This window comes from Papaver somniferum, chromosome 9 (assembly GCF_003573695.1).
Source record: "Papaver somniferum cultivar HN1 chromosome 9, ASM357369v1, whole genome shotgun sequence".
Lineage (NCBI taxonomy): Eukaryota > Viridiplantae > Streptophyta > Magnoliopsida > Ranunculales > Papaveraceae > Papaver > Papaver somniferum.
In genome coordinates this window covers 189071102-189097502 of record NC_039366.1, presented here as the reverse complement: position 1 = coordinate 189097502, position 26401 = coordinate 189071102, and the positions used below count along the sequence as shown (strand labels likewise).

Below are 26401 nucleotides of genomic sequence, written 5' to 3'. Positions count from 1 at the left end.
TGACTAATACTAACTGAGACTTTTATTGACCATGACTATTGACTATTATTCCTAATAGCCCCCCTCAAGTTCATACTGGCAGACACAGAGATGAACTTGAAAAAAGCAGAAAATTAAGAAACATCTTTAAGAAGAGCTAAACCAGTAAAATGAGAAGTAGAAACAGAGTCTTTTTCAGCATCAATAGTAGTCTGATCCAGTTCAACATCTTCAGTAGTAGTAGTAGTTCTCAAAAGTTGTTGAAGTAAAGAAGAAAAGCTTGGGAAACAGAGGCCTTTGGTAAAGAGATCTGCCAGTTGATGTTGAGAAGCAATATGTTGAACTGTAATAAAACCATCTAACACCAAATCTCTGACAACATGATACTGCACCTCTATGTGTTTTGCCATGGCATGAAACACAGGGTTAGAAGCTAAGCAGATAGCTGAAGTATTATCACAGTATATTGTAAAAGGATAAGATACTGAAACATGTAATTCCTTAAAAAGATTAGATAGCCATTCCAACTCAGAAGCAGTGACTGAGAAACACTTGTACTCTGCCTCAGCAGATGATCTGGATATTGTAGGCTGTTTCTTACTTGACCAAGAAATTAAAGAATCCCCCATAAAAACTACATACCCTGAAGTAGATCTTCTTGTATCAGGGCAACCAGCCCAATCAGAATCAGTAAAAGCTTTGATTGAAGAAATATCACTTTTCCTTAAAGTACTTCCTAAACCAATTGTGCCTTTTAAGTATCTGAGAATTCTTTTTACTAACGAGAAATGTCTATCTGTTGGAGCATGCATAAATTGTGAAACATAATTCACTCCAAAGGCAATATCAGGTCTTGTCATAGTTAAGTATTGTAAACTACCTACTAAAGTTCTATATTCTGTAGCATTTGTAAGTAAAACTCCATCATGTATAGAAGCTCTAGATTCTTTGACAACTGGAGTGTTTGCAGGTTTACAATCCAACATGTCAGCTTTAGTAAGCAATTCTAAAACATACTTTTTCTGAGTTAAAACCATAGAATCCACTGTTCTTGTGACTTCAATCCCCAAGAAATAATTCAAATCCCCTAATTGCTTCATAGCAGAACTCAAAGATGTAACTAACTTATGCATAAGAGCATCATCATTACCAGTCAGAATAATATCATCTACATAAAGTAGTAAAACCTTCACAGAAGAACTTGAAGTATATATAAACATGGAGTAGTCACAAATAGACCTGACAAAACCAAATTTGGCTAAGAAATTACTAAATCTATCAAACCAGGCCCTTGGTGCCTGTTTCAATCCATATAAACTCTTCTTTAATTTACACACATAATCGGGATGAACTGGATCAATGAAACCCTGTGGTTGAGCCATATACACATCTTCATTCAAATAACCATGCAAAAATGCATTTGACACATCTAATTGTTTAACACTCCAATTATGTGTAACAGCTAGAACCAAGACAACTCTGACTGTAGTAAACTTTATTTATTAGGAATAATAGTCAATAGTCAAGATCAATAGTCATGGTCAATAAAAGTCTCAGTCAGTATTAGTCATGGTCTGGTGTACTGTATTAAATTCAGTATTAATACTGTCTGAATTTGTATTGTCTGTATCTTGAACAAAAACATTGTAATAACAATATTCTTTTTCTTCATCAGTTTTCGACTCTAATATTTTACATGGTATCAGAGCAAGAAGACAAGGAATTTTTAGCATAGTAAAATTCATTTTCTGAAAAGATAACATTCCTTGAAATATGTAATTTTCTAAGAATTGGATCATAACACTTATAGCCCTTGTGTAGAGAACTATAACCAAGAAATACACATCTGACAGATTTTGGAGAAAGTTTATCTTGTCTAGATTGACCCAAAAAAGGATAACAAACATTACCAAAGACTCTTAGAAAGGCATAATCAGGTACAGTTTTGTAAAGGATCTCAAAAGGAGATTTATTTTGAAGTATAGGAGAAGGAGTTCTATTGATTAGATAAGTTGCAGTCAAGAAAGCATCAAACCAAAACTGTTTAGGACAAGATGCATTAAACAAAATAGTATTACCCATTTCTGTAATGTGCATGTGCTTTCTTTCAGCAAGGCCATTTTGCTCTGGGGGTTTTGGGACAAGATACTCTCACATCAATACCATGAGTAGTAAGATATGTACCTAATGGACCTTTAATAAGTTCACTAGCACCATCAGTTTGAAATTTTTGAATTTTGGTAGAGAATAAATTTTCAGTTAAAGTTTTGAAATGAATGAAACAGTTAAGAACATCATATTTCAGCTCCATTGGATAAATCCAATGAAACCTACTAAAATCATCAATAAAAAGAATGTAATACCTATACCCTTGCAAAGAAGACATAGGGGAAAGGAACAGATACATGAGATAAAGAAGTGGAAAAATCTTTTACTCTTAGCCAGCTGACAAGGATGACAGATTCTAGAAGAATCAGAAGAATTTAAAACAATGTGTTTGGAGGAATGAAGTTGATGAATTATTTTAGAAGAGGGATGACCTAATCTACTATGCCATAATTCAGAAGAACCATGTAAAGCAGATAAAGCATGATGAAAATGAGAAGAAGTGATAGGATAAAGATTATTTACTATATTCTTGTTTGTACCATAAGTAAAAATGCCACATAATGGGCCAAATTGGTACTTGAATCATCTTCTGGCCCTCATCCAAGCCCGCTAACCAGTCAACCGAAGCAGCCCACCAGCCTGCCCAGCATTACATAAATTCAATGACCGGTCAATGGTCAAAGTCAAAGTCCGATCAATGGTCAAAGTCAACGCCCGATCAACGGTCATGGTTAATGGTAAAAGTCAATGCTCGGTCAATAGTAAAAGTCAACTATCAGTCAAACGTGAAGCCATGCAGTTTCCATCCATATGGCCGATAGTGCTGCCACACAGTTTCCAGCCAAATTGTCAGCGGTGCTGCCAACCAATTTCCAGTTAAGTACTATGCCACACTGCCAGCCGATCTCTACCCTTGCTGTCAGCTGTGCTGCCAACCAGCATCCATCCATACTGCCAGCCATTATGCTTGTCATCCAGATAATCCATCATGCAAAGCAGTTTCATACAGAATTGATTCCAGAATCCATAAATGAGCAATTCGATGCAGAATTAATTCCAACATGCATGCAAGCAGTTTCATGCAGAATTGATTCCAGCAACAATGAATGAGCAGTTTCATGCAGAATTTAACATGGTAGGCATGAATGAGCAGTTTCATGCAGAATTAAATATGGAGGCATGAATGAGCAGTTATGGCCATTAAAGTTTGTATTGAAATTATGTATTCAACTGTATAAATAGGGAGGTCAGCCAATATAAGAGGAGAGACTAGCTCATACAGAAAAAATAGATTGTAATTCTATTATCAATAAAACACTACTCCCCAAGGGGATTCACCCGTGGCTGTAGGCAAACCATGCCGAACCACGTAAACATGTGTCTCCTGTCTTCATTCTTGTTTCTTGTTTAAACCCTGTTTTCATTAACAACACCAAGTCCATCGTGTTTAGTGCTCGGAAATATTTCTGGGTGCAAACATTGGCATCGTGTTTTCCCATCGAGAAAAGTTGTACAACATACTTGAAAACATCGTAACTGTTACACTCAGGTTTATCAAACTGTTTTAATCTGGTTCCTCAGCAGTTGCTGCAGTCTAGCTGATCGAAGCTACTGCAATCCAATAATGATCGTTGCTGCTGCAGTGCAGCTTTACTCGATGCTGCTGCATTTCAGGCTGATCGAAGCTGCTGCAGTCCAGCTATGTTCGCATCTCCTGCAGTCCAGCTGACCGCAGCTGCTACAGTGCAGTTATGATCGTCGCTGCTGCTGTTCGGCTGATCGAAGCTACTGCAGTCAAGATATGTTCGCAGTTCCTGCAGTCCAGCTGACCGCAGCTGCTGCAGTGCAGTTTTGCTCGTCGCTGCTGCAGTTCGGCTGATCGAAGCTACTGCAGTCCAGCTATGTTCGTTGTTCCTGCAGTCCAGCTGACCGCAGCTGTTGCAATGCAGTTTTGCTCGTCGCTGCTGCAATTCAGCTGATCGAAGCTATTGCAGTCCATCTATGTTCGCAGTTCCTGCAGTCCAGCTGACCGCAGCTGCTGCAGTGCAGTTTTGCCCGTCGCTGTTGCAGTTCAGCTGATCGAAGCTACTGCAGTCCAGCTGACCGCAGCTGCTGCAGTGCAGTCTTGCTCGTCGTTGCTATAGTTTAGATGATCGCAGCTGCTGCAGTCTAGTTATGTTCGCAGCTCCTGCAGTCCAGCTGATCGCAGCTGCTGCAGTGCAGCTTTGCTCGTTGCTGTTGCAGTCCAGCTGATCGAATCTGCTGCAATCCAGCTCTGTTCGCAGCTGCTGCAGTCCAGCTGATCGCAGCTGCTGCAGACCAGCTTTGCTCTGTTACTACCCAGTTTTGCTCAGGACAGTTTTTTGTGTCCTTCGCAGTCCAGTTTACCGCAATCATTGCAGCCCAGTCCCGTAACAACTATAGCGATCTAGTTTACATCGCTGCTTTTGTCCTGATTCATATAACTATTGACGACATATGAAGATCGATATCCTATCCAGTAGCACAACCAAGGCCGTTGGAGGTCTAACAACACACAAAATCTGTTACCATCTCAACTACTAAAGGGTCACACCCCTTCGCTCGCAACTACCGCGGCTCAGTCCGTAATTGACAACAGCTTAATACCAACAGCTATTACTACCTAGTTTGGTCGGAAATTACTGACAGTCTGCAAATTCAAATTTCGTTTACAACAACAACTCACACAGATTTCAGCCGAGTGACGTCAAATATAACTCGTCTTTTCCAAATAACAGTTACTAGTCGAGTTCTACGCAACTACCACAGTTCATTTTTACATCAACAGTTACAACTCACATTCAACACCACTCATGTCCAGCATCACGCTTCCGTTACAAACCAGTTCAGCCTTCAATCCTGTTTTTGCATACAACGATGGTTCATACTTAACTATTTCCCGCCAATCTTCCAAGCACAATAGCACCACTTGGGGGCGACTTGATTACGATTTCCGCAAACAACAAGGGAAGTTTGCCAATCACCTCAGCATCAATAATTCATACTTGGGGGCGAGTTTTGTCATTGATTAAGGAAAACGAATTTTCTTAACCCCCAACAAGTTGGAGGTTAAGAGGGAGCGATGTTTGTACCATAAGTAAAAATGCCACATAATGGGCCAAATTGGTACTTGAATCATCTTCTGGCCCTCATCCAAGTCCGCTAACCAGTCAACCGAAGCAGCCCACCAGCCTGCCCATCATTACATAAATTCAATGATCGGTCAATAGTCAAAGTCAACGCCCGATCAACGGTCATGGTTAATGGTAAAAGTCAACGCCCGGTCAATAGTAAAAGTCAACTATCAGTCAAATGTGAAGCCATGCAGTTTTCATCCATATGGCCGATAATGCTGCCATGCAGTTTCCAGCCAAATTATCAGCGGTGCTGCCAACCAATTTCCAGTTAAGTACTATGCCACACTGCCAGCCAATCTCTACCCTTGCTGTCAGTTGTGCTGCCAGCCGAAATCCATCCATACTGCCAGCCATTATGCTTGTCAGCCAGTCAATCCATCATGCAAAACAGTTTCATACAGAATTGATTCCAGAATCCATAAATGAGCAATTCCATGCAGAATTAATTCCAGCATGCATGCAAGCAGTTTCATGTAGAATTGATTCCAGCAGCAATGAATGAGCAGTTTCATGCAGAATTTAACATGGAAGGCATGAATGAGCAGTTTCATGCAAAATTTAACATGGAAGGCATGAATGAGCAGTTTCATGCAGAATTAAATAGGGAGCCATGAATGAGCAGTTATGGCCATTTAAGTTTGTGTTGAAATTATGTATTCAACTGTATAAATAGGGAGGTCAGCCAATAGAAGAGGAGAGACTAGCTCATACAGAAAAAATAGAGTGTAATTCTATTATCAATAAAACACTACTCCCCAAGGGGATTCACCCGTGGATGTAGGCAAACCATGCCGAACCACGTAAACAAGTGTCTCCTGTCTTCATTCTTGTTTCTTGTTTAAACCCTGTTTTCATCAACAACACCAAATCCATCGTGTTTAGTGCTCGGAAATATTTCTGGGTACAAATAATTCCCCTTAGCCAAAACCACATCAGTTGTCAAATCTCTAATTTCATATCCCTTAGGATCTAGTTTAAAATAACAATTGTTATCTGTTGTAAACTGTCCTACAGATAACAAATTGTGTTTCATGTCAGGTACATATAATATGTTGTGTAACTTAAAACTAGTGGCAGATACTTGCAAATTAGAATTTCCAGAAAGAGCTATAGGTAAAGACTTACCATTTCCAATAATAACTCCACCCTTGCCTTTATAAGAAGAAGTATTTTGAAGTAGTGAAGGATCTCCAGTCATATGCGCAGAAGCACCTGAATCTGAAAGCCATGAAGTAGATGAAGAAGGATCATCATTGATTGGTAGAGTATTCATATGTAGACCAGTAAACTCCTGAGGAGCAGTGTTGTTGATGTTAGTATTTCCTTGAGTATGAGATTCAGTGACACCAACAAAACCAGAAGTAGGAGGAGGATAATATCGAAAATGACATCTGCTTGCATAATGTCCCTTTTTCCTGCATATTTGGCATTCAACTTGAGAAAAATCCCATTGACCTGTTCTAGTATCACCATTGTTTTGATAAGAACCATTTCCTACACCAGTTCTAGTATCACTAGTTCCAACACCAACATTTTTATTCCCATTTGATTTATTATTTGCATAAGGACCACCAGACCCATTCTTCTTCTTATTTCCAGGATGAGAATTATAGCTAGAACTAGCACCACCTCTACCACAGAAAACAGTTTGATGTTGAGAATCAAAAATAACATTATTGTCTTGTGCTTGATAAAGAAGCCATTGCTCATGTGCAATTCATCTTGCCTTAAGTTCACCAAAAGAATAAGGATTTTCTCTATTCTGAGCAGAAATCACAAAATTATCATAATCCCTGCCTAATCCATTCAACACATGCATTAATAAGTCTGAGTTGCTTACTTTTTCACCAATAGCAGCAAGATAGTCTGCAATTCCCTTAATCTTTTGTAAATACACAGAAATAGACAGATTTCCTTTTCTAATTCCATACAATTGTTGTCTTAACATATTTTTGCGAGCAAGAAATTGTGTTTTGAATGTACTTTCAAGAAAATCCCAAATATCCCTTGCAGTAGTTAAACCTAAGACATCCCCAGAAATTGATGCTGTAAAAGTAGCTTTTAAACAACTTATAACAAATCGATTCATTCTTCTCCACTGAATCCATTTTGGATTTATTAAGCAAAATCTTTTCCTCAGGTTCTTGTAAATCCCCATTGACATGACCATAAAGATCAGTAGTGATCAAAACAGACTCAAATTGATCACACCATAATAGAAAATTCGTATTATCCAATTTGAGAGAAACAAAATTCGAAATATTGGTGAAAAGTAAAGTAAAATTCACAGAGTTACCAGAATCGGAGTTTTCTGTAGCGGAAGTCATATTTGTGTGATTGATAACGTTGTTGTTGTTTGAAGTATTCTTGCTACGCCTTGTACTGACTGGCATAACACAAAATTGTAAAAGATCGAAGAAATTTCAAGATTAGGTTTTAATCTTGAACCCAGATAATTAGAAAGATGTATTGATAAAAATTTGTTGTAAAAATTTGTTTGAGAATTAATCAGAAAAGGTATTGAGAAGGTTGTTGTTATTGATTGAAAAAGATGTGTGAAAAATAGGTTTCGGATCAAAACCTATCTGATACCATGTAAAATATCAGAGTAGAAAACTGATGGAGAAAAAGAATATTGTTATTACAATGTTTTTGTTCAAGATACAGACAATACAGATTCAGACAGTATTAATATTGAATTTAATACAGTACACCAGACCATGACTAATACTGACTGAGACTTTTATTGATCATGACCATTGACCTTGACTATTGACTATTATTCCTAATAGTGTAATTGAAGATGAGAATTATGAACTCATCATCACCTATTGTCGTGTTCTTCTCCCTATAGACTTTGGCTGTTGTTTCCCTTTAATCATCTTGCATTTTCTGCTTCTTAACGCCAAGCTTAAACCCATTAAACTGATGATGTAAAGATCAGTTGGAGAAACTATTTCCATGTTAGGTTCTATGAAAAAGAAATTTAGTCATAAACCAAAATCTACAAATATTCAATTTTGATGGAGATAAAACATAACCAAACAGTACTACCATTTATAGTTGTAGAGAAGATAGTTAATTTTAGAAAATAATCACATACAATCAATAACAAGGAAGTGATGATTTGCTGAAAAAAAAATAGTTAGTCTTTTTGATATGCGGTGGCGGGAGGCTGTCGAAGGTGGTGGAATCAAGATCTTACTGTTTTAGTTTCTTCAACTTTTTGGTCCGTCAAAAAGCGGCCCTTTGAATATTACTTGTCGTCCCTGTGAACAGCTGGGGTCTATTTTAGTAAGTGTTGAACACATGAATCATATGCCACCTAATATCATGATTTATAGAAGGAAACCGAAATTAGCCGGGAACCTATTTGAATGATCCAATAGTTAAAGATTTGTTATTTAATACGAAAAAAAATATACTTTCATTTTTTTTTCATTTTAGTCTAAAAATAGGCATTTTTTTAACCCAAAAAAAACGGAGGAATATTCAATCCTGCTTCATGACCAGCTGATCCCATGTGGCAGGTCCAATGGTGGGATGAGGTGTCTATTTTCCAATTCCACGTCATAGAAAATACTAGATCACTTAGACTAGAAACCAACCCTCTCTTTTGATGTTGGTGTTCGCATCCTCCCTGCAACAACATGTTTAAGTTTTGCCTTTTCATAAAGTTCAAATAATTTGAATCCTATATCTATCTCATATTAACAAAGAGAAAATCTTTGAATCTCCTCAATTGATGAACGGTTGAACAAATTTGTTAGGTAAATAATACTAAATTAATTTGGATTATTTGTGATGATCAAAAAAATTGATCTCTGATTTTCTCAGGGATTCAAACTATGTAAGTTCTCTGAATTCTTCAACCCAATTCTTCTGTAGCAAAATTTTTAGAATTTTTTTTAACTTTAATCAAAACAATGAATTAATTGACCTAAGTTTATAATTTCAATCCAGTTTTAATCTTTGCAAGCATAATACATATTCTTATATAGAAAAAGAATTTTGATCAAAACATAATATCCAAAAAAGGATGATAATCTTCATCTTGTGTTCTCTGATTTCATCAAGTAAACACCCATGAAATCAAGGAGAAAAAAAATGGAACCCAATATTCACTCAAAATCGATCAAGGAAATATCTAGGGTTTCAAAAAACCCAAGGATTTTGAAGAGGAATATAAATAAATAAAACAAAATATAAAGATTTTAATCCAGCAGATACACAGATTCAAGGAGTGTTTTTCTTTTTTTGAAGCATGATTCATGGAGTTATTGTTGACAGTTTGAAGCGATGACGTGGTGAAAGAGAAGAAACATATCTTCTCGCCACTGTACATGACACGTATGATCAGCCGTCACAAAGTTGTTATCAAGCGGGGTCATATAGCATTTTTGGGGAACATTTGTTTGTCACGTATGTAATGGCATTATCCTGCTAAAAATTATATCCCTTTATAAATCTTGGCCGATATGTACATGTATACGCCATTTGGGACTTGTTACAAGCACAATAGCTAATTTACACATATAAGGAAACTTGTGCTTGATTTAAAATGCAACTACTTTTGAGACTATGCCCGTCAGTTCGATTGATTGATTTAACATGCAACTACTTTCCAGACTATGCCTGTCAGTTCGATTTTCGGGCGGTCAAAACTTTTGCCTTGTTGAGACTAGTGCGAATCCCAATATCATGAGAGGGTCTATAGGCCCCCTAAAATTACTGAGCTACGGCCTGCAAAGCACCGTTTATTAATGAAGTCTCTTTTATTTTGGGAACTTTATCTTTTATCCAAAGGCAAGAAATAGTCCAACTGCTAATTTAGCTTTAACTTGTACTAGAATCTAGATAGTCAGAAGGTTTTTTCTTGGAGAGGTCACAAATTGAGTCTGTTATTAGCTCAGTTAAGATCTAGAATATGTTCAGACTTTGCAGCTAAGTTTTCATATATCAAGATATGGCAGATTTTGGTAGTGACATTGGGACTAAAGTCTTACTACCGAACACTCCTGGGTCTCAGATGCATCTTCTGTGAAGTGATAAACATAAACCAGGCAATCCCGAGGACCCAAGTTCTCCTCCTCTAGAATCTGTAAGAATGAAAACCGGAGAAAATAGTCGAATAAGGTCAGATGTTGGACTTCACTAGATTGCACAATATTTTAGAAGACAATCCAACAATAAACCGATCACTGTTGATCAAAAAACCCAAGGAATACGAACTTTTGCTTACTGTACTTTTGCTTGGAAGTCTAATTCGGTGAATGACAGTCTGCAAACATATCATTCAGAGTAACTTACAGACTGAGCATGATTCAGAGTAACTTACCAATGTGGAATATGCTCACTCACATCTTTTTTTGCATGATGAAAACAAATATTCAGAGTTTTTAAACCTTCCAACCCTGGTAGAGGGATGTCCAAGACTTCAAAATACAAAATACCAGATTTCTGTTGGAAAACCCTTTAAGGAAGTTTCAGCGACGCATTCAAATGTAATAGTTAAGTTGACAAGATCGAGCAAGCCTTAGAAAGCTAGGTTCAGAGTGATGAATTACCTGATTGTGGTGAATCAACATCTCAGACAAGTGGTCAAAACCTTGGTACTTAATGGCTTGAGCTATAGGTTGCTGCGAGCAACAGTTGTGAGGAGTAAGTCTGATTTTGGTTTTGTCATCCATACCAAGATGCCGAGCAATTCTTTCCGTGACATTATCAAAAGTTAATACCTTCGATCCTAATCATTTAAAAAAGAAGAAGAGCCACATAAGTTACTGCAAGAAAGAAACAAAAAATAAGACAGCAACAGACATTTGGAACATGAAAGTACTTACAGCTCTAGAGAGAAATCACCTTCCTTCAGTTTCTCCAGATAATGGAAGCATACAACCTAACAAAGCAGAATAAACAATGTTTTCAACTATTGCGTATCAATGTTCTCAAGCTTCTTCAACTGGGTTTATTTTCCTTGTCATAGTATAGTTGGCCAAATTCCTACCATTTACATTTAAACATTATCAGAAAGTGCGAGTCGCATATACCCAACGATTCAGAACATATTCTAGAAAAGAAGGAACGTCTGGATAATGGCATCGTGTCATACTATCAGCTGGAAGGGGTTTCTGGAAACAAATAATGTCTCCACCGTCAAGCTGAAAGATGAAGACAAAAAAGGCAATATAAGCCAAAATAGAAACAAAAATCAACAACGAGAAAAAAAATAAAAAATAAAAATTGCACAGATTAATGATGCCATTAAGGATAGTGCAGAACGTGAATTCCTTGTATATGTGCTCACATGTAACTGTGGGCTCAAACTTTATTTCCTACCATCAAAAGATGAGGTCTTATCAGATGCCTGCATCAATAAATAACTAAAACTTGCATTTCTGGCTAGAGTACAGAACAAAAAACTAAGCAGACAAACATGAGTCACAGAAATATCAAAGAAGAACAAACCTCAAAAAGCTATATCTCTTCATCTGGAGAGAATCCAGCCTACTCATTAAGCTTTCTAAGAATTTCCATAGGCTTGCCACTTCCCTTCACACACATACCTTATAAATAATAGAAGTGTTTCAAACTCAAACGACGTCTGAATCTTATCTGATAAAAAAATGGCCGTTCAAACCTCAATTCCTACTGAGGTTGTTCTTTTTGCGGATCGTACAGTTTGAAGAAGAGGTATATCTTCTTGTGTTCTGTCAGGTGGAGGAATAGGATATAATTCCTATAGAGCTGTACATAAGTCAGAACACTGAACAAGAAAAGAACCATAATCAAGAAACTAATTCCCATATCTAAATTCCAAAACAGATCAGGTGGAGGGTTTTGTATGCTTTGGCAAGAAGATCGGCGAAGTAGGTCTCAAAAATAACATTAAGACCAGATAGAGTAGATTTTAGCTGAGAGTAGGCATCAGTGAATGCATTCAACTTCCCGGTATCAAGATGCATCACTAGTTTGGGTTCATCAAACTGAATCCATGAAGCACCAGCTGCCTTCAATTCAGCAATAACTTCCCTCTAGGATTCACAATTCACATAACCAATTAGATAAGAATCATAAGATGCACAAGGAAATATAGAAATGCATGATGCTCTGTAGCAAGTAAGTTTTCCTTACTTGTAGACTGGAAGAATGCTTCCAAGAAAGGAGAGGTTTCCTTACTTGTAGATTGGAAGAATGCTTCCAAGAAGGGAGAGGCAAGAGAAGGATTTCTCAGCATCCTTGGCAGGTTTTAATAGCAACAAGATTGCAGAGCCAACAAGGACTAGGACTGTGTCAATTCCAAGCTGTACATTAAAGCAACAAAACAGTTACTCATAATGATATACCAGTAGCAGTACCATTGAAAGGCCCTAACAAAGTTTTAATGGTTATCAAAACACGATTTATTAGCAAAAACTTGAAGTTCCTGTTCTTATTTTGCTACAAATTACACATGCATTACTAAACAGATTCAACATCAAAGAATAAACAGTGCAGTTTATCAAGTACTAGCAACAACAGAACTTTGTATAAACAACACCCACAACCAAATACTAAATCTGAATGCAACAAAATTGAAGTTCCTGTTCATAAGTTCCTGTTCACTTACTAATAGCTAAAAAAATTGGTACCAACAAAATAAACATAAACAACAACTAAATACTAGAGTTTGTTCAAATAACTTTAAATCCCATCTAACTCCTTCAAAAATTCAGTTCAGATTGACCTCTAAATAATCAACAGACAGGCAACCAACTCTCATAATAATCTAAACCCTCAAATAACATTCCCGAATCATCAATAGAAGGCAACCAATTCTGAGCATCATCATAGGAATCTGATAATAACTTTTCCAAATCATCCTCCAACAGAGAAGAATCCTCCTCCATCTCTCCAACAGTACAAGTACAAGTAGTAGTAGTAGAGGTAGCAATTGGTTCTGCTGCTGCTAGCAACTCTTGCTTTCTCTGTGCAACCTTCTCTTTCACATCAAGTAATTGATTCCTTACAGCCGTTAACTTTTCAATACTATCAATTTCTTCTGGGTTTAGGTTATTCCACCAAAACCCATCATCAGAAACCCTAGTACTCTCATCATCAGCAACTTTTTCTTCTTTAACATTCATGGTATTGTTTAACCTATAATTTAGATCATTCAAGGAAATAGAAGAAGAAGAAAAAGTGAAGGGTTTACCACCAGGTGAGATTACTAACAGAGCAATGTCAGCGCCGGTAAGACGGCACAAATCAGCGGCTTTCTTGAATAGGCCATGGCGTCTCTTAGTGAAGGTCACATTTCTTTTCTGTCTGTCTTCAATCTTCTTCATCTCAATCCTTCTCTTACCCATAACTGTAATCGATATTAAGCCGGTAAGCCTAAATTGAAGATTTGATGATAGGGATGATACTGCAACCGCAGAGATGTTGTTGTTGATACAGGAAAGGAAAGTTTAATCTTTATAGAAACAGAGCGGGAAAGATTTGATGATACTGTAACTGCAGAGATGATGATACAGGAAAGGAAACTCTAGTGAATGAAGTTTTATAGAAAGAGATGATGATACAGGAATGGAAAGTCTAGTTTATAGAAACAGAGCGGGAATAATAAAGCGTTTTTTCTTTTTTTTTTCGTTTGTTCGGGCGTTCTTGTAATATCCCCATAAACACTAGTGCCCAACTGTGCCCTTGAGCCGAAAAAAAATAATAAAGGGTCGTGATATAGCAGTCTTCCGAACTCTTTGTTTATCCTACTACTGGTGATATAGCAGTCTTCGGAACTCCTTGTTTATCCTACTAATGGTGCTAAGAGCTTCTCCAATGATCACTTGGTCAGTTTCATATGTGGTAACACGGGAAGACATCCTTTATCATATTTTATAACCAATTTTTCTTAATAATATACACAAGGAATAAAATATTTTCTTCTCCAACCCACTTGCCTTTTAAACGCTTCTTGGCCTAAGTGTAATCATATTTACGTATTGATTAAAATATCCACTCTCTCTGTTTCTTTTTAATAGGCTGGTTTTATAAATAAATGTTTCAAAAAATAGGCTGGTTTCCTAATTGGAAAAGTCAAATGTTACTTTAATTTTCTGGGATCACTTTTCTCTTAATTTCTTTTGATGACAAGTGTCATGGGGACCATTTCACTTTACTTCTTTTGCTGACAAGTGTCATGGGGACCATTTCACTTCACTTATTTTATTGACAAGTGTCGTGAGGACCACTTTCAATGATTACTTCTCTTAATTTCTTTAAATTTCTCTAAAAACAAAACCAGTCTATTAAAAAGGAACGGAGGGAGTATTTGATAAAAAAAAAAAATTATCGGCTGTGAAATAGGCTGAGAGGAAAAATTGCGATAAATCATAAACAACTTCCCCCAAAAGGTTCCTTGAAAAAATATTTTTAAGCCATTAACAGAAATACATACACAAAGTATAGGCGAATGATGCATCAAAAATAAAAAGAAGTGAAATCTTTATTGTTCAAGTGAAAGTTAAGAATCAATCTAATGTTCATCAATAATACCTGCAACAATTAATTCATGAGTTCTTCTTCACCCACGATTAGAATTAATTGTTCAAAATTAATCAGTAAGGATCAAGCTTATAGTTCAGTTACTGGGACAAAGTGAGATCAATATAACTTTTATTGAAGAAAAGTCAAAAGTATATCAGTCGGAAGTAATTAAGTATACTATGTATACTACAAACCCATGAACCCAAGTAAGAACATATTAACTAATTTTGATACGACTGTACGATGTGAACTAGGTCTACCGATGGAAGCTGATAAGGAAAAAAATAAAGTCGTCCATGAAAATGCGGGGTACAACAACCTCACCCAATATTTCAATTAGCAATCTGTATGGACTAACTCTAATATACTTTTAAGAGAATCAACTAGACAGTCAGACTCAATCTTAATAAAAAGTATATCAAGGAGTTAATATCTCTATTTCTCAATTTGATCTATACTCTAATAAATAGAAATCTGTGAGCTTTTATCAAATACAAGAGATATAAACTTGGATGGTACCAAAGACCAATATCCAAGGATCAATTAATTTCCAATCAACAACCAAAGGTTGGATTTCACAATTGATCTAAACAACGCACAACCTGTGATATTTCAATTATATAACAAAATATAACACGGAATAGAAATAACACAGACACCAGAAGTTTTGTTAACGAGGAAACCGCAAATGCATAAAAATCCCGGGACCTAGTCCAGATTGAACACCACACTGTATTAAGCCGCTACAGACACTTGCCTACTACAAACTAACTTCGGTCTGGACTGTAGTTGAACCCTAATCAATCTCACACTGATTCAAGGTACAGTTGCGCTCATTACGTCTCTGATCCCAGCAGGATACTACGCACTTGATTCCCTTAGTTGATCTCACCCAAAACTAAGAGTTGCTACGACCCAAAGTCAAAGACTTCAATAAACAAATCTGTATCACACAGAAAAGTCTACGATAATAGATAAATCTGTCTCCCACAGATAAACCTATGAGTTTTTGTTCCGTCTTTTGATAAATCAAGGTGAACAGGAACTAATTTATAACCTGGACTTATATTCCCGAAGAACAACCTAGTATTATCAATCACCTCACAATAATCTAAATCGTATGGTAGCGAAACTAGATATTGCGGAATCACAAACGATGAAACGAAGATGTTTGTGATTTCTTTTTATCTTGCCCTATCGGAGATATAATCTCAAGTCAAGTATTCAATTGAACTCGTACGATAGAAAATGGTAAGATCAGATCGCTCAACTACAAGAGAATTAGTTTCGTCTGGCTTCACAATCCCAATGAAGTCTTTCAGTCGTTAACCTACAGGGTCTCTAGAACAAACCTAAGGTTAAAGGAGAATTGACTCTAGCAAAACCAACTAGTATCACACAGGAGGTGTGGGGATTAGTTTTTCCAGTTGCTAGATGTTTCCTTTATATAGTTTTCAAATCAGGGTTTGCGATCCAAGTTACCTTGGTAACAAAGCATTCAATATTCACCGTTAGATGAAAAACCTGATTCAACCAAGCTAATATCTTTCAATCGTTAGATCGAAACTTATCCTGTCACACACAAATGAAATGTATTCATTTAGGTTTAAATAACCGTACCTAAATGTGTACACTTAGTTGGTTCACAAATAGTTAACCAATGGTTAGCCATATGAGCACTTTCATATTAACCGTATTCATCTTTCTCATAACTAGTTCAAATGACTCATAAGAACTAGTTGAAGAGTTGTTCAATTGCTTAGGTCTTTATTCATAGACACAATTGAAACAAAATCGGTTTGATCCATTTGAATCAATTCATGAACAATATACCCACGGTTTGCAAATATTGCATTCCTTATAATTTATTGGTTTAAGTTCATAAACTAACGATTTGAGAAATAACCAGCTTGAGTACGCGTACGGGTATGCGTACCTTAGCTACCAGATTTGAGTTTACAAACTCAACAGAAATTTTCGGTTCGAAGACTTCCGTGGGTACGCGTATGGGTATGCGTACCTAAGGTGACTGGTTTACTAGTTTGCAAACTACAAACTCAGTAGAAATTTTTGGTTGGAAAACTTCCGCTGGTACGCGTACCCAACCTGTCTCCTTCACCAATATTGTACGCACACACTTGGTTTCCGTCACATGGATTTATACACTAATGTGCGAACATACTATATATGCTTATATCCATAGTTGGTAATCTCAACTTTACATTTCAATCATTGAAACATTCTTCCATAATGTTATAACAATCGTTATCCACGACTATCGTCATCAAAGCTATTTTCAAGATTGAAACGTCATCATGACTTTCGTCACGGGTAAAGATGAAAGTGGTTAAATCAAAATCTTACCAACACATATTTCGAGAAAAAATAGGCGAGTAAACTCAGATCGAAATAGCAAATGTGTATGTATGAAAACTATCATACTTATACGACTATTGTCTCAAGAGTAGGAGATAGAATAGACTTTTGAGTGATAGATAAGTTCAAGTGTCCACATACCTTTTTAGTCGGATGAAGTTCCACTGGTTCTTCGAGTAGTTCTTCTTTTTCGTAAGATGATCGCCATGGAGTCTGGATCTCAACTACACTTGACTATCCTAGACCGAGACTTAGTCATAAGTAAACTAGAAATCAAGACATATAGTTTTGATCACTAATATTGACAAACATTCTTGAGATAGCAACGCATGCGAGTTCGACCGAGAAATGCTCTAACAATCTCCCCCTTTGTCAATTTTAGTGACAAAACTATCAATACATATGGATTACAAAATAGATAAAACTTTGTAGCTTCTCATCCATATGCTTGATCTCCTTGGTGCTTCAACATTACTCGAAAACTTCGTCTTTTCCAAGTACTCCCATGATTCCATAGATGTTCAGTTCAGCATCATAGTTGTTGAAGTTCCGTAGCCATAACAATGAGAAAACAAAAGCTCTCTATCATTGTTATAAAGTGTCATAGTATTATTACACAACATCAAAGTTCTTATATCACAACTTTGACAACAATACTATGGTGATATGTATCACTCCCCCTTAGTCAATACTTCGTCTCAACACGAAAACCACTCCCCCTTACATAATGATCCGAAAACCATATGTATTTGTAGTGTGAACTACATATTAATTCTCCCCCTTTTTGTCAATAAAATTGGCAAAGGTACGAAAACGGGATCCTAATGAAATTTTCATGGAGACACTTCAAGACCAAAGAAAAGTACATATCAACTTTGTTTAGATGCAATCATAAAGCCGAAGCTAAATGCATTCATCACGGAGTTTATAAAGATACAAGATAACTCCTCAAATATCCACAGTCGCACTCCCCACAAAGATATGGAAATTAAGCGCAAGTTCAAAAGAACTCTCCCCATTTGATGTCATTCCCGAAAGAACAATAAGAGCGACCTTTATTTTACGAGAAAAGAAGGATTTCAAGATAACACTAAGATACTTAGAAGATACATCTACTTAGAAACAAATGTGAAAATAACTTTACACCTCAAGAATTTCCAAACTAAATTTACCAAAGGATCTAGATAAGAGCAGGGGCAAGAGTTATGGAAGACTAATGAACCAGAACGACACCAATAGACTGTCGTAGGTGTTGAAACGTAGCAGTATCTAATGGTTTGGTTAGAATATCATCCAATTGTTGTTCTGAGGGCATATATTCCATATTAATAATACCATTTTCATAAAGATCTCGCATAAAATGATACCTTATGTCAATGTGCTTAGTACTTGAGTGCTCAACTGGATTTTCTGTTATGCGAATTGCACTGGTGTTATCGCATAAAATTCTCATTATTCCAGTGTTGATTCCATAATCAACAAGCATTTGTTTCATCCATATAAGTTGAGTACAACATGAGCCTGCAGCGATGTATTCTGATTCACATGTTGAGAGGGATAGTGAACTTTGTTCCTTGCTATGCCAAGCTACAAGATTCAGTCTTACATAGTATAAACCCCCTGACGTACTTTTTATATCCTCCACACATCCTTCCCAATCTGCATCTGAATATGCATTAAGATCAGTGTTAGTATCAAAAGTGTAAGATAGACCATACCCTGCAGTGTGATTAATGTAACGTATAATTCTTTTTGCAGCTGCAAGATGAGATTCTTTTGGATTTTCCTGGAACCTAGCACAGCAACCAACACCAAAAGCAATATCAGGTCGAGTAGCTGTAATATATAAAAGGCTTCCAATGATAGATCGATAGAGTTTTTGATCCACATTTACACCTTTATCATCCCGATGCAGTTTACCAGTGGTAGGCATAGGAGTTAGTTTAGGAGTGGACTTATCAAGGCCAAATCTTGAGACAAGATCCTTAGCATATTTTTCTTGAGATAAGTAAATTCCATCCCTGTGTTGTTGAATTTGTAAACCCAAAAAGAATTTTAATTCACCAACATTGCTCATTTCAAACTCCTTTCCAAGAGACACTTGAAAATCTTGTGCAAGTTTCTCCGATGTTGATCCATGGATGATATCATCTACATAAACTTGAGCGATCACAACATCTTTTCCATTCCACTTGGTAAACAACGTTTTATCAGCTCCTCCTCTCTAAAAACCTTTCCCAAGAAGAGATGAGGTCAGTTTTTCGAACCAGGCACGAGGTGTTTGCTTCAACCCATATAGCGCCTTATTAAGTTTAAGGACGTGATCTAGGAAGTCAGGGTTTTCAAATCCCTTAGGTTGAGCTACATATACTTCTTCCTTTAAGGTTCCGTTTAAAAAGGCAGATTTGATGTCCATTTGAAATAGCTTTACCTTAAGAAAACAAGCATGAGCTAATAACAATCTAATGGACTCAAGGCGTGCCACAGGAGCAAAGGTTTTTTCAAAGTCTATTCCTTCGATTTGTGAGTATCCTTGAGCGACAAGTCTTGATTTGTTTCTGATAATTGTGCCAAACTCATCAGACTTGTTCTTAAATATCCATTTGGTGCCAACTATATTGACATTTGGAGGACAAGGTACAAGCTTCCATACGTCTTGTCTTTGGAATTGATTTAACTCTTCATGCATCGCATTTACCCACAAGGGATCGCTAAGAGCTTCATCAACATTTCTTGGTTTTACATGTGAAAGATAACAACCAAAATTGCACAAATTTTGAAGTTGTCCTCTAGTCTTTGCAGTAGAATCTCTTCCTCCAATGATACTGTTGGGATCATGGTTTCTTTGAACCCAGAGGTGTCGTTGAGGGACACATTCTTGTTCAACAGGCACAGTCTGAGCTTTCTCCTCGTCACTAGAAAGATCGGGATCAGTGACTGTAGGTACAACTTCAACTGAATCCGGAACTTCTTTGACTTTCTCAGTTGTCTCAGTTGGAGGCAGTTCATCAGGAGAAAAATCATGATGAAAGTCGATAATATCATCAATGATAACGTTAGCGGATTCCATCATCACTTGGGTTCTGGGATTAAATAATCGAAAACCACGACTATCAGATGCATAGCCCAAAAAGATACCTTCATCGCTTTTAGTATCAAATTTCCCTCTCTGTTCTCGATCTTTTAGGATGTAGCACTTACTTCCGAACACTCTAAGATAGTGTAAGTTGGGTTTTCTACCATACCACAACTCATATGGAGTGTTTAGGGTTTTAGCCCGTAGATAGACACGGTTGATCAAGTAACATGCTGTGAAGACAGCTTCTCCCCAAAATCTTAGAGGTAAGTTTTTGTTATGGAGCATAACCCTGCCCATTTCCTGAATATTCCTATTCTTTCTTTCTGCAACTTTGTTGGCTTGAGGAGTAATAGGTGGTGAGTATTGTTGAATAATCCCCAGTTTTTCACAAAATTCAAATACTTTGGTGTCCTTGAATTCGGTGCCACGGTCGCTTCTAATTTTCTTTAGTTTGCGACCTTATTCATTCTGGATCCTACTAACAATAATCTTAAATTCACCAAGGGTTTCATTCTTATGAGATAGGAAAGCTACCCAAGTGAATCTGGTGTAGTCATCTACCATAATTAAAGCATACTTCTTTCCTCCAACAGTAGATTGTTGAATTGGTCCGAAGAGATCCATATGAATTAAATCAAGTGGATCCTTAGTGATAATATCTCGAGATGACTTATGGTGAACTTTCGTTTGTTTACCCTTTTGACAGGCACCACATACACCGTCAAACTTTGCATTGATTTTGGGAACGCCTCTAACAAGTTCTTTGTTGATGATCTTAGTTAAGAGGCGACAATTGATGTGACCAAAACGCTCATGCCAAAGATGTGTAGATTCCACCTTAGTCAAATTACAACAATTGAGATAACAATTATTTTTACCACGAGTTCCTTGAAAAATTACTTTTCCAGTTTTGTCTACAATGTCACATCCATTTGCATTGAAGACAAATTTACGGCCTTTGTCACAAATTTGACTAATAGAAAGAATATTTGCAGTCATACCTTTGACGTATACTACATCATGGATTTCTGGAACACCGAGAAGCTTGATCGTACCCTTCTTGCTACTGTAGAAACATCTCCCATCTCCGAAAATAACTGGTCCTCCTTCAAAGTCACTTGTGGAGAAAAACCACGAAAGGTCACCAGTCATATGTCGGCTACAACCACTGTCAAGAAACCATTGGAAGGGTGATGTTGATTTTAAGGCAAAAGCTCTCATACTAGCACTAATTTTCTGTTTAGGATTTCTTGTTAGTATTGTACACCTTTTTAGATAAGCAAACAGTTGTTCAACTTTCTTGTGGAGATTGCTCGCAACTTTTATACTTTTATGAAAACGTGTACATGTATATTGATTGTGATTGTGAGACTCACAAAACATACAAGGGCCAACATCAGTAATCTTATTTGAGAAGTTCTTCCTTCTATCAAGTTTCTCAAAGTATAAACTTTGTTTAACACTTGACTTAATATGATCCTTTAGAGGGGAATCAAACGAGTTATTCATCATTACTGAAGAATTTTTGACAGATGTCAAATCCTTATGCTTTGTAATTATTGCAGCAAGATCACGGTTGATCCGGATTTGTTCATCCAACTTCATTTGGAGAATAACAAAGGTTTTAGAACATTCCCTAAGATTGTGGTTTATTCTTGGTGAAGCGTTTATAGAGACTTTGTTGTCCATCTAGTCAGATCGCCAAAAACACAAACTTTTGAGGTCTTGAACGTGTTTGCCTGCTTTGATACCAATTGAAAATACGGGGGTACAACAACCTCACCCAATATTTCGATTATCAATCTGTATGGACTAACTCTAATATACTTTTAAGAGAATAATGTAGACAGTCAGACTCAATCTTAATAAAAAGTATATCAAGGAGTTAATATCTCTATCTCTCGATTTGATCTATACTCAAACAAATAGAAATCTGTGAGTCTTTATCAAATACAAGAGATATAAACTTGGATGGTACCAAAGACCAATATCCAAGGATCAATCAATTTCCAATCAACAACCAAAGGTTGGATTTCACAATTGATCGATACAACGCGCAATTTGTGATATTTAAATTATATAACAAAATATTATGCGGAATAGAAATAACATAGACACCAGAAGTTTTGTTAACGAGGAAACCGCAAATGCAGAAAAACCCCGGGACCTAGTCCAGATTGAACACCACACTGTATTAAGCCGCTACAGATACTATCCTACTACAAACTAACTTCGGTCTGGACTGTAGTTGAACCCTAATCAATATCACACTGATTCAAGGTACAGTTTCGCTCCTTACGTCTCTGATCCCAGCAGGATACTACACACTTGATTCCCTTAGCTGATCTCACCCTTAACTAAGAGTCGTTACGACCCAAAATCGAAGACTTTAATAAACAAATATGCATCACACATAAAAGTCTACGATAATAGATAAATCTGTCTCCCACAAATAAACCTATGAGTTTTTGTTCCGTCTTTTGATAAATCAAGGTGAACATGAACTAATTGACCCAGACTTATATTCCCGAAGAACAACCTAGTATTATCAATCACCTCACAATAATAAAAATCGTATGGTAGCGAAACTAGATATTGCGGAATCACAAACGATGAGACGAAGATGTTTGTGATTTCTTTTTATCTTGCCCTATCGAATATATAATCTCAAGTCAATTATTCAATTGAACTTATACGATAGAAAATGAAAAGATCAGATCGCTCAACTACAAGAGAAGTAGTTTCGTCTGGCTTCACAATCCTAATGAAGTCTTTCAGTCGTTAACCTACAGGGTCTCGAGAAGAAACCTAAGGTTAAAGGATAATCGACTCCAGCAAAACCAACTAGTATCATACAGGAGGTGTGGGGATTAGTTTTTCCAGTTGCTAGATGTCTCCTTTATATAGTTTTCAAATCAGGGTTTGCAATCCAAGTTATCTTGGTAACAAAGTATTCAATATTCACCGTTAGATGAAAAACCTGATTCAACCAAGCTAATATCTTTCAACCGTTATATCGAAACTTAGCTTGTCACACACAAATGAAATGTATTCATTTAGGTTTGAGTAACCATGCCTAAATGTGTACACTTAGTTGGTTCACAAATAGTTAACCAATGGTTAGCCATATAAGCACTTTCATATTAACCGTATTCATCTTTCTTATAACTAGTTCAAATGACTCATAAAAACTCGTTGAAGAGTTGTTCAATTGCTTAGGTCTTTATTCATAGACACAATTGAAACAACATCAGTTTGATCCATTTGAATCAATTCATGAACAATATACCCACGGTTTGCAAAGATTGCATTCCTTATAATTTATTGTTTTAAGTTCATGAACTACCGATTTGAGAAATAACCAGCTTAGGTACGCGTACGGGTATGCGTACCTTAGCTACCGGATTTGAGTTTACAAACTCAACATAAATTTTCGGTTCGAAAACTTCTGTGGGTACGCGTACGGGTATGCGTACCTAAGGTGACTGGTTTACTAGTTTGCAAACTACAAACTCAGCAAAAATTTTCGGTTGGAAAACTTCTGCAGGTACGCGTACGGGTACGCATACCCAACCTGTCTCCTTCACCAATACTGTATGCACACATATGCACACACTTGGTTTCTGGCACATGGATTTATACACTAATGTGCGAACATACTATATATGCTTATATCCAGAGTTGGTAATCTCAACTCTACATTTCAATCATTGAAACATTCTTCCATAATGTTATAACAATCGTTATCCACGACTATCGTCATCAAAGCTATTTTCAAGATTGAAACGTCATCATGAATTTCGTCAAGGGTAAAGATGGAAGTGGTTAAAGCAAAATCTTACCAACACATATTTCGAGAAAAAAATAGGCGCGTAAACTCAGATCGAAATAGCAAATGTGTATGTATGAAAACTATCATACTTATACGACTATTGTCTCAAGAGTAGGAGATAGAATATACTTTTGAGTGATAGATAAGTTCAAGTGTCCACATACCTTTTTAGTCGGATGAAGTTCCACTGGTTCTTCGAGTAGTTCTTCTTTTTCGTAAGATGATCGCCATGGAGTCTGGATCTCAACTACACTTGACTATCCTAGACCGAGACTTAGTCATAAGTAAACTAGAAATCAAGATATATAGTTTTGATCACTAATATTGACAAACATGCTTGAGATAGCAACGCATGCGAGTTCGACCGAGCAATACTCTAACAGTCCAATCGAAAGATGATGTATTTATATTGATGAGTATGATTGATATTTCCCTACAAGAAAAAGAAAAGTATGATTGATATTTCGAGAGTGTGATTTAGTAGCTCGGGATGAAAAATGTAAAAGGAAAAAAAGGTTTTGTTCAAAAGAAGAACGGGTAAAAAGAAAAAGAACCGAGGAGAAAATTTAGATTTTGGATTAGTAAAATTCATAAATCGTTTGTGACATATTAAATCTATTTTTAATTCAAAAAAAGTTGACTAGGATGGTGAAAAATCCTATAGGTGAACCTCTAAAATAAGAGGTTGACGAAGAGGATGTCTATCTAAATTTATGCCATGTCACTCGTTTACTAGTTTAAGAGGTTACGGTTGGAGAAAGAATTTAAGAAAAATGAATGTGGATCCTATATGGATGAAGACTTTTTTCTTCACACACATCCCATTGGAGTAGCTCTAATGATGGTGATTAACTAATTAAGATTAGTGATTGAATTAGTTTAATGATTTGATTTATGTTTTAAATCCTTTTTATTTTTTATTTAGATGAGAAGTAGAAAAATGAGGAATGTTTTCTTGAATTTTTTTAAAAACCTCACACGAATAAGAAGAAGTATATGCTCAAAATGGTCAAGAATACCTATAACTTAATTCCCATTATAATTTTGTTGCTTCGTGTAAAGTGCGTACAAAATTGGGATTTTTTTCGGTATTTATATTTCATAAAATCCTAATTGTAACACCAGTATAAGGCTGGGAAAACATGACCACCTAGCCGTAAACAGAAGTCTACGGCTAGGAAATGAAGAACTCTCGCCCATAAGTATGACATATGGCTGAAAAATGAAAATTTTCTAGCTTCGCTTCTCGATCTTTTAAAAAGGACTTATAAGAAATGACCGGTTGGATTTGTCCAACCAAGAAATACATGGGAAAGATTCTTTCTTTTCTTGAATATGAGTTACGGCTGGAAAATGTAAAACTATCGGGTACAATTTGCCATTTTGGAGGTGTTTTTATCCAGCTCGATGTTAGCATAGATGTTGACGTTTAGTAATGGTTAATTCAGTTTTATCGTCTTTAACTTACACCTCCCACGGAAGTGTTTTTACTTTTCACATTGATTTCAACTATTAATATCGGGTCCTTTAGGGACCGTATGCATAAGAAATTAACCATTTCACACCAATTGGCAGTGCTCCCTGGTGCGATATTATTGTACCATGTATATGCTTTGCCTGTTAGAGATTTCGAAAATTCTTTGAGGCGGAGGACATGATTGTATTCATACTCTCCCGGTAATTCCAGGAATCGTGAAATGTATTCTCAAGTGTCGTCGGTTTCATCGTAAAGCCTGAATTTTCAAGAGGTGTATCCCTTGGGAAGGGGGACCCTCTGCACATCATGAAGATAGGGAGGTTGGTGATGGTGGATAGAAGATGATCCTTCTTTTCCACGGTTTTCCAAGAAGCGCTCCAAATCTTCATGAGTAATGAATTTTGATTGTTCCTTTGCTGGTGTATGATATGTGACGTCACAGACTTCCTCCTTTTCAAGGACATGGATCGTGGAGGTTCCATAGTCATCTTATGTGGAAATTTCCTTAGCTTTTCCTTTCTGATGTTGATGTTGATCAGATGATAATTGTTCTGTAAAGGTATTCAGATAAGTGAGAAGTTCCTTTTGCATTGCGTCCATATCTCCTTTGAGTCTTGGCAAGATTTTATTGCATCTGCATAAGATCATCTATGATGGGAGGATCATTCCTGACTTTCTCATGAGCCCGACCGAAAAAGGATTGTAAACAGTGTTTGTATTGATACTTGTATTGTTGGCTAGAGTATGGTATTTTTAGCACCATTGTTGGAAATGGAATGGGTGACAGGAGTACCACCATTATTTCTAGTGCTAGAAGTATTTGGGGTTAGGGTTGGGTTGTTAACTGAGCCTCACCTAAGATAAAC

The 26401-nt window shown here is 36.6% G+C and overlaps 1 protein-coding gene across 1 annotated transcript; it reads right to left on the bottom strand.

The window, feature by feature from the left end:
• Nucleotides 1-12941: 12941 nt before the first annotated feature.
• LOC113308056 (MADS-box transcription factor 51-like) lies at nt 12942-13821 on the bottom strand. Its single transcript, XM_026556528.1, has one exon. The coding sequence runs from the start codon at nt 13592-13594 to the stop codon at nt 12983-12985; it is 612 nt and encodes a 203-aa protein (XP_026412313.1). The 5' UTR covers nt 13595-13821; the 3' UTR covers nt 12942-12982.
• Between the last annotated feature and the right edge of the window lie 12580 nt (nt 13822-26401).

Bases quoted from the DNA above. Each gene is read 5' to 3' on its own strand.
- LOC113308056 (XM_026556528.1), bottom strand. From the start codon at position 13,594: ATGGGTAAGAGAAGGATTGAGATGAAGAAGATTGAAGACAGACAGAAA.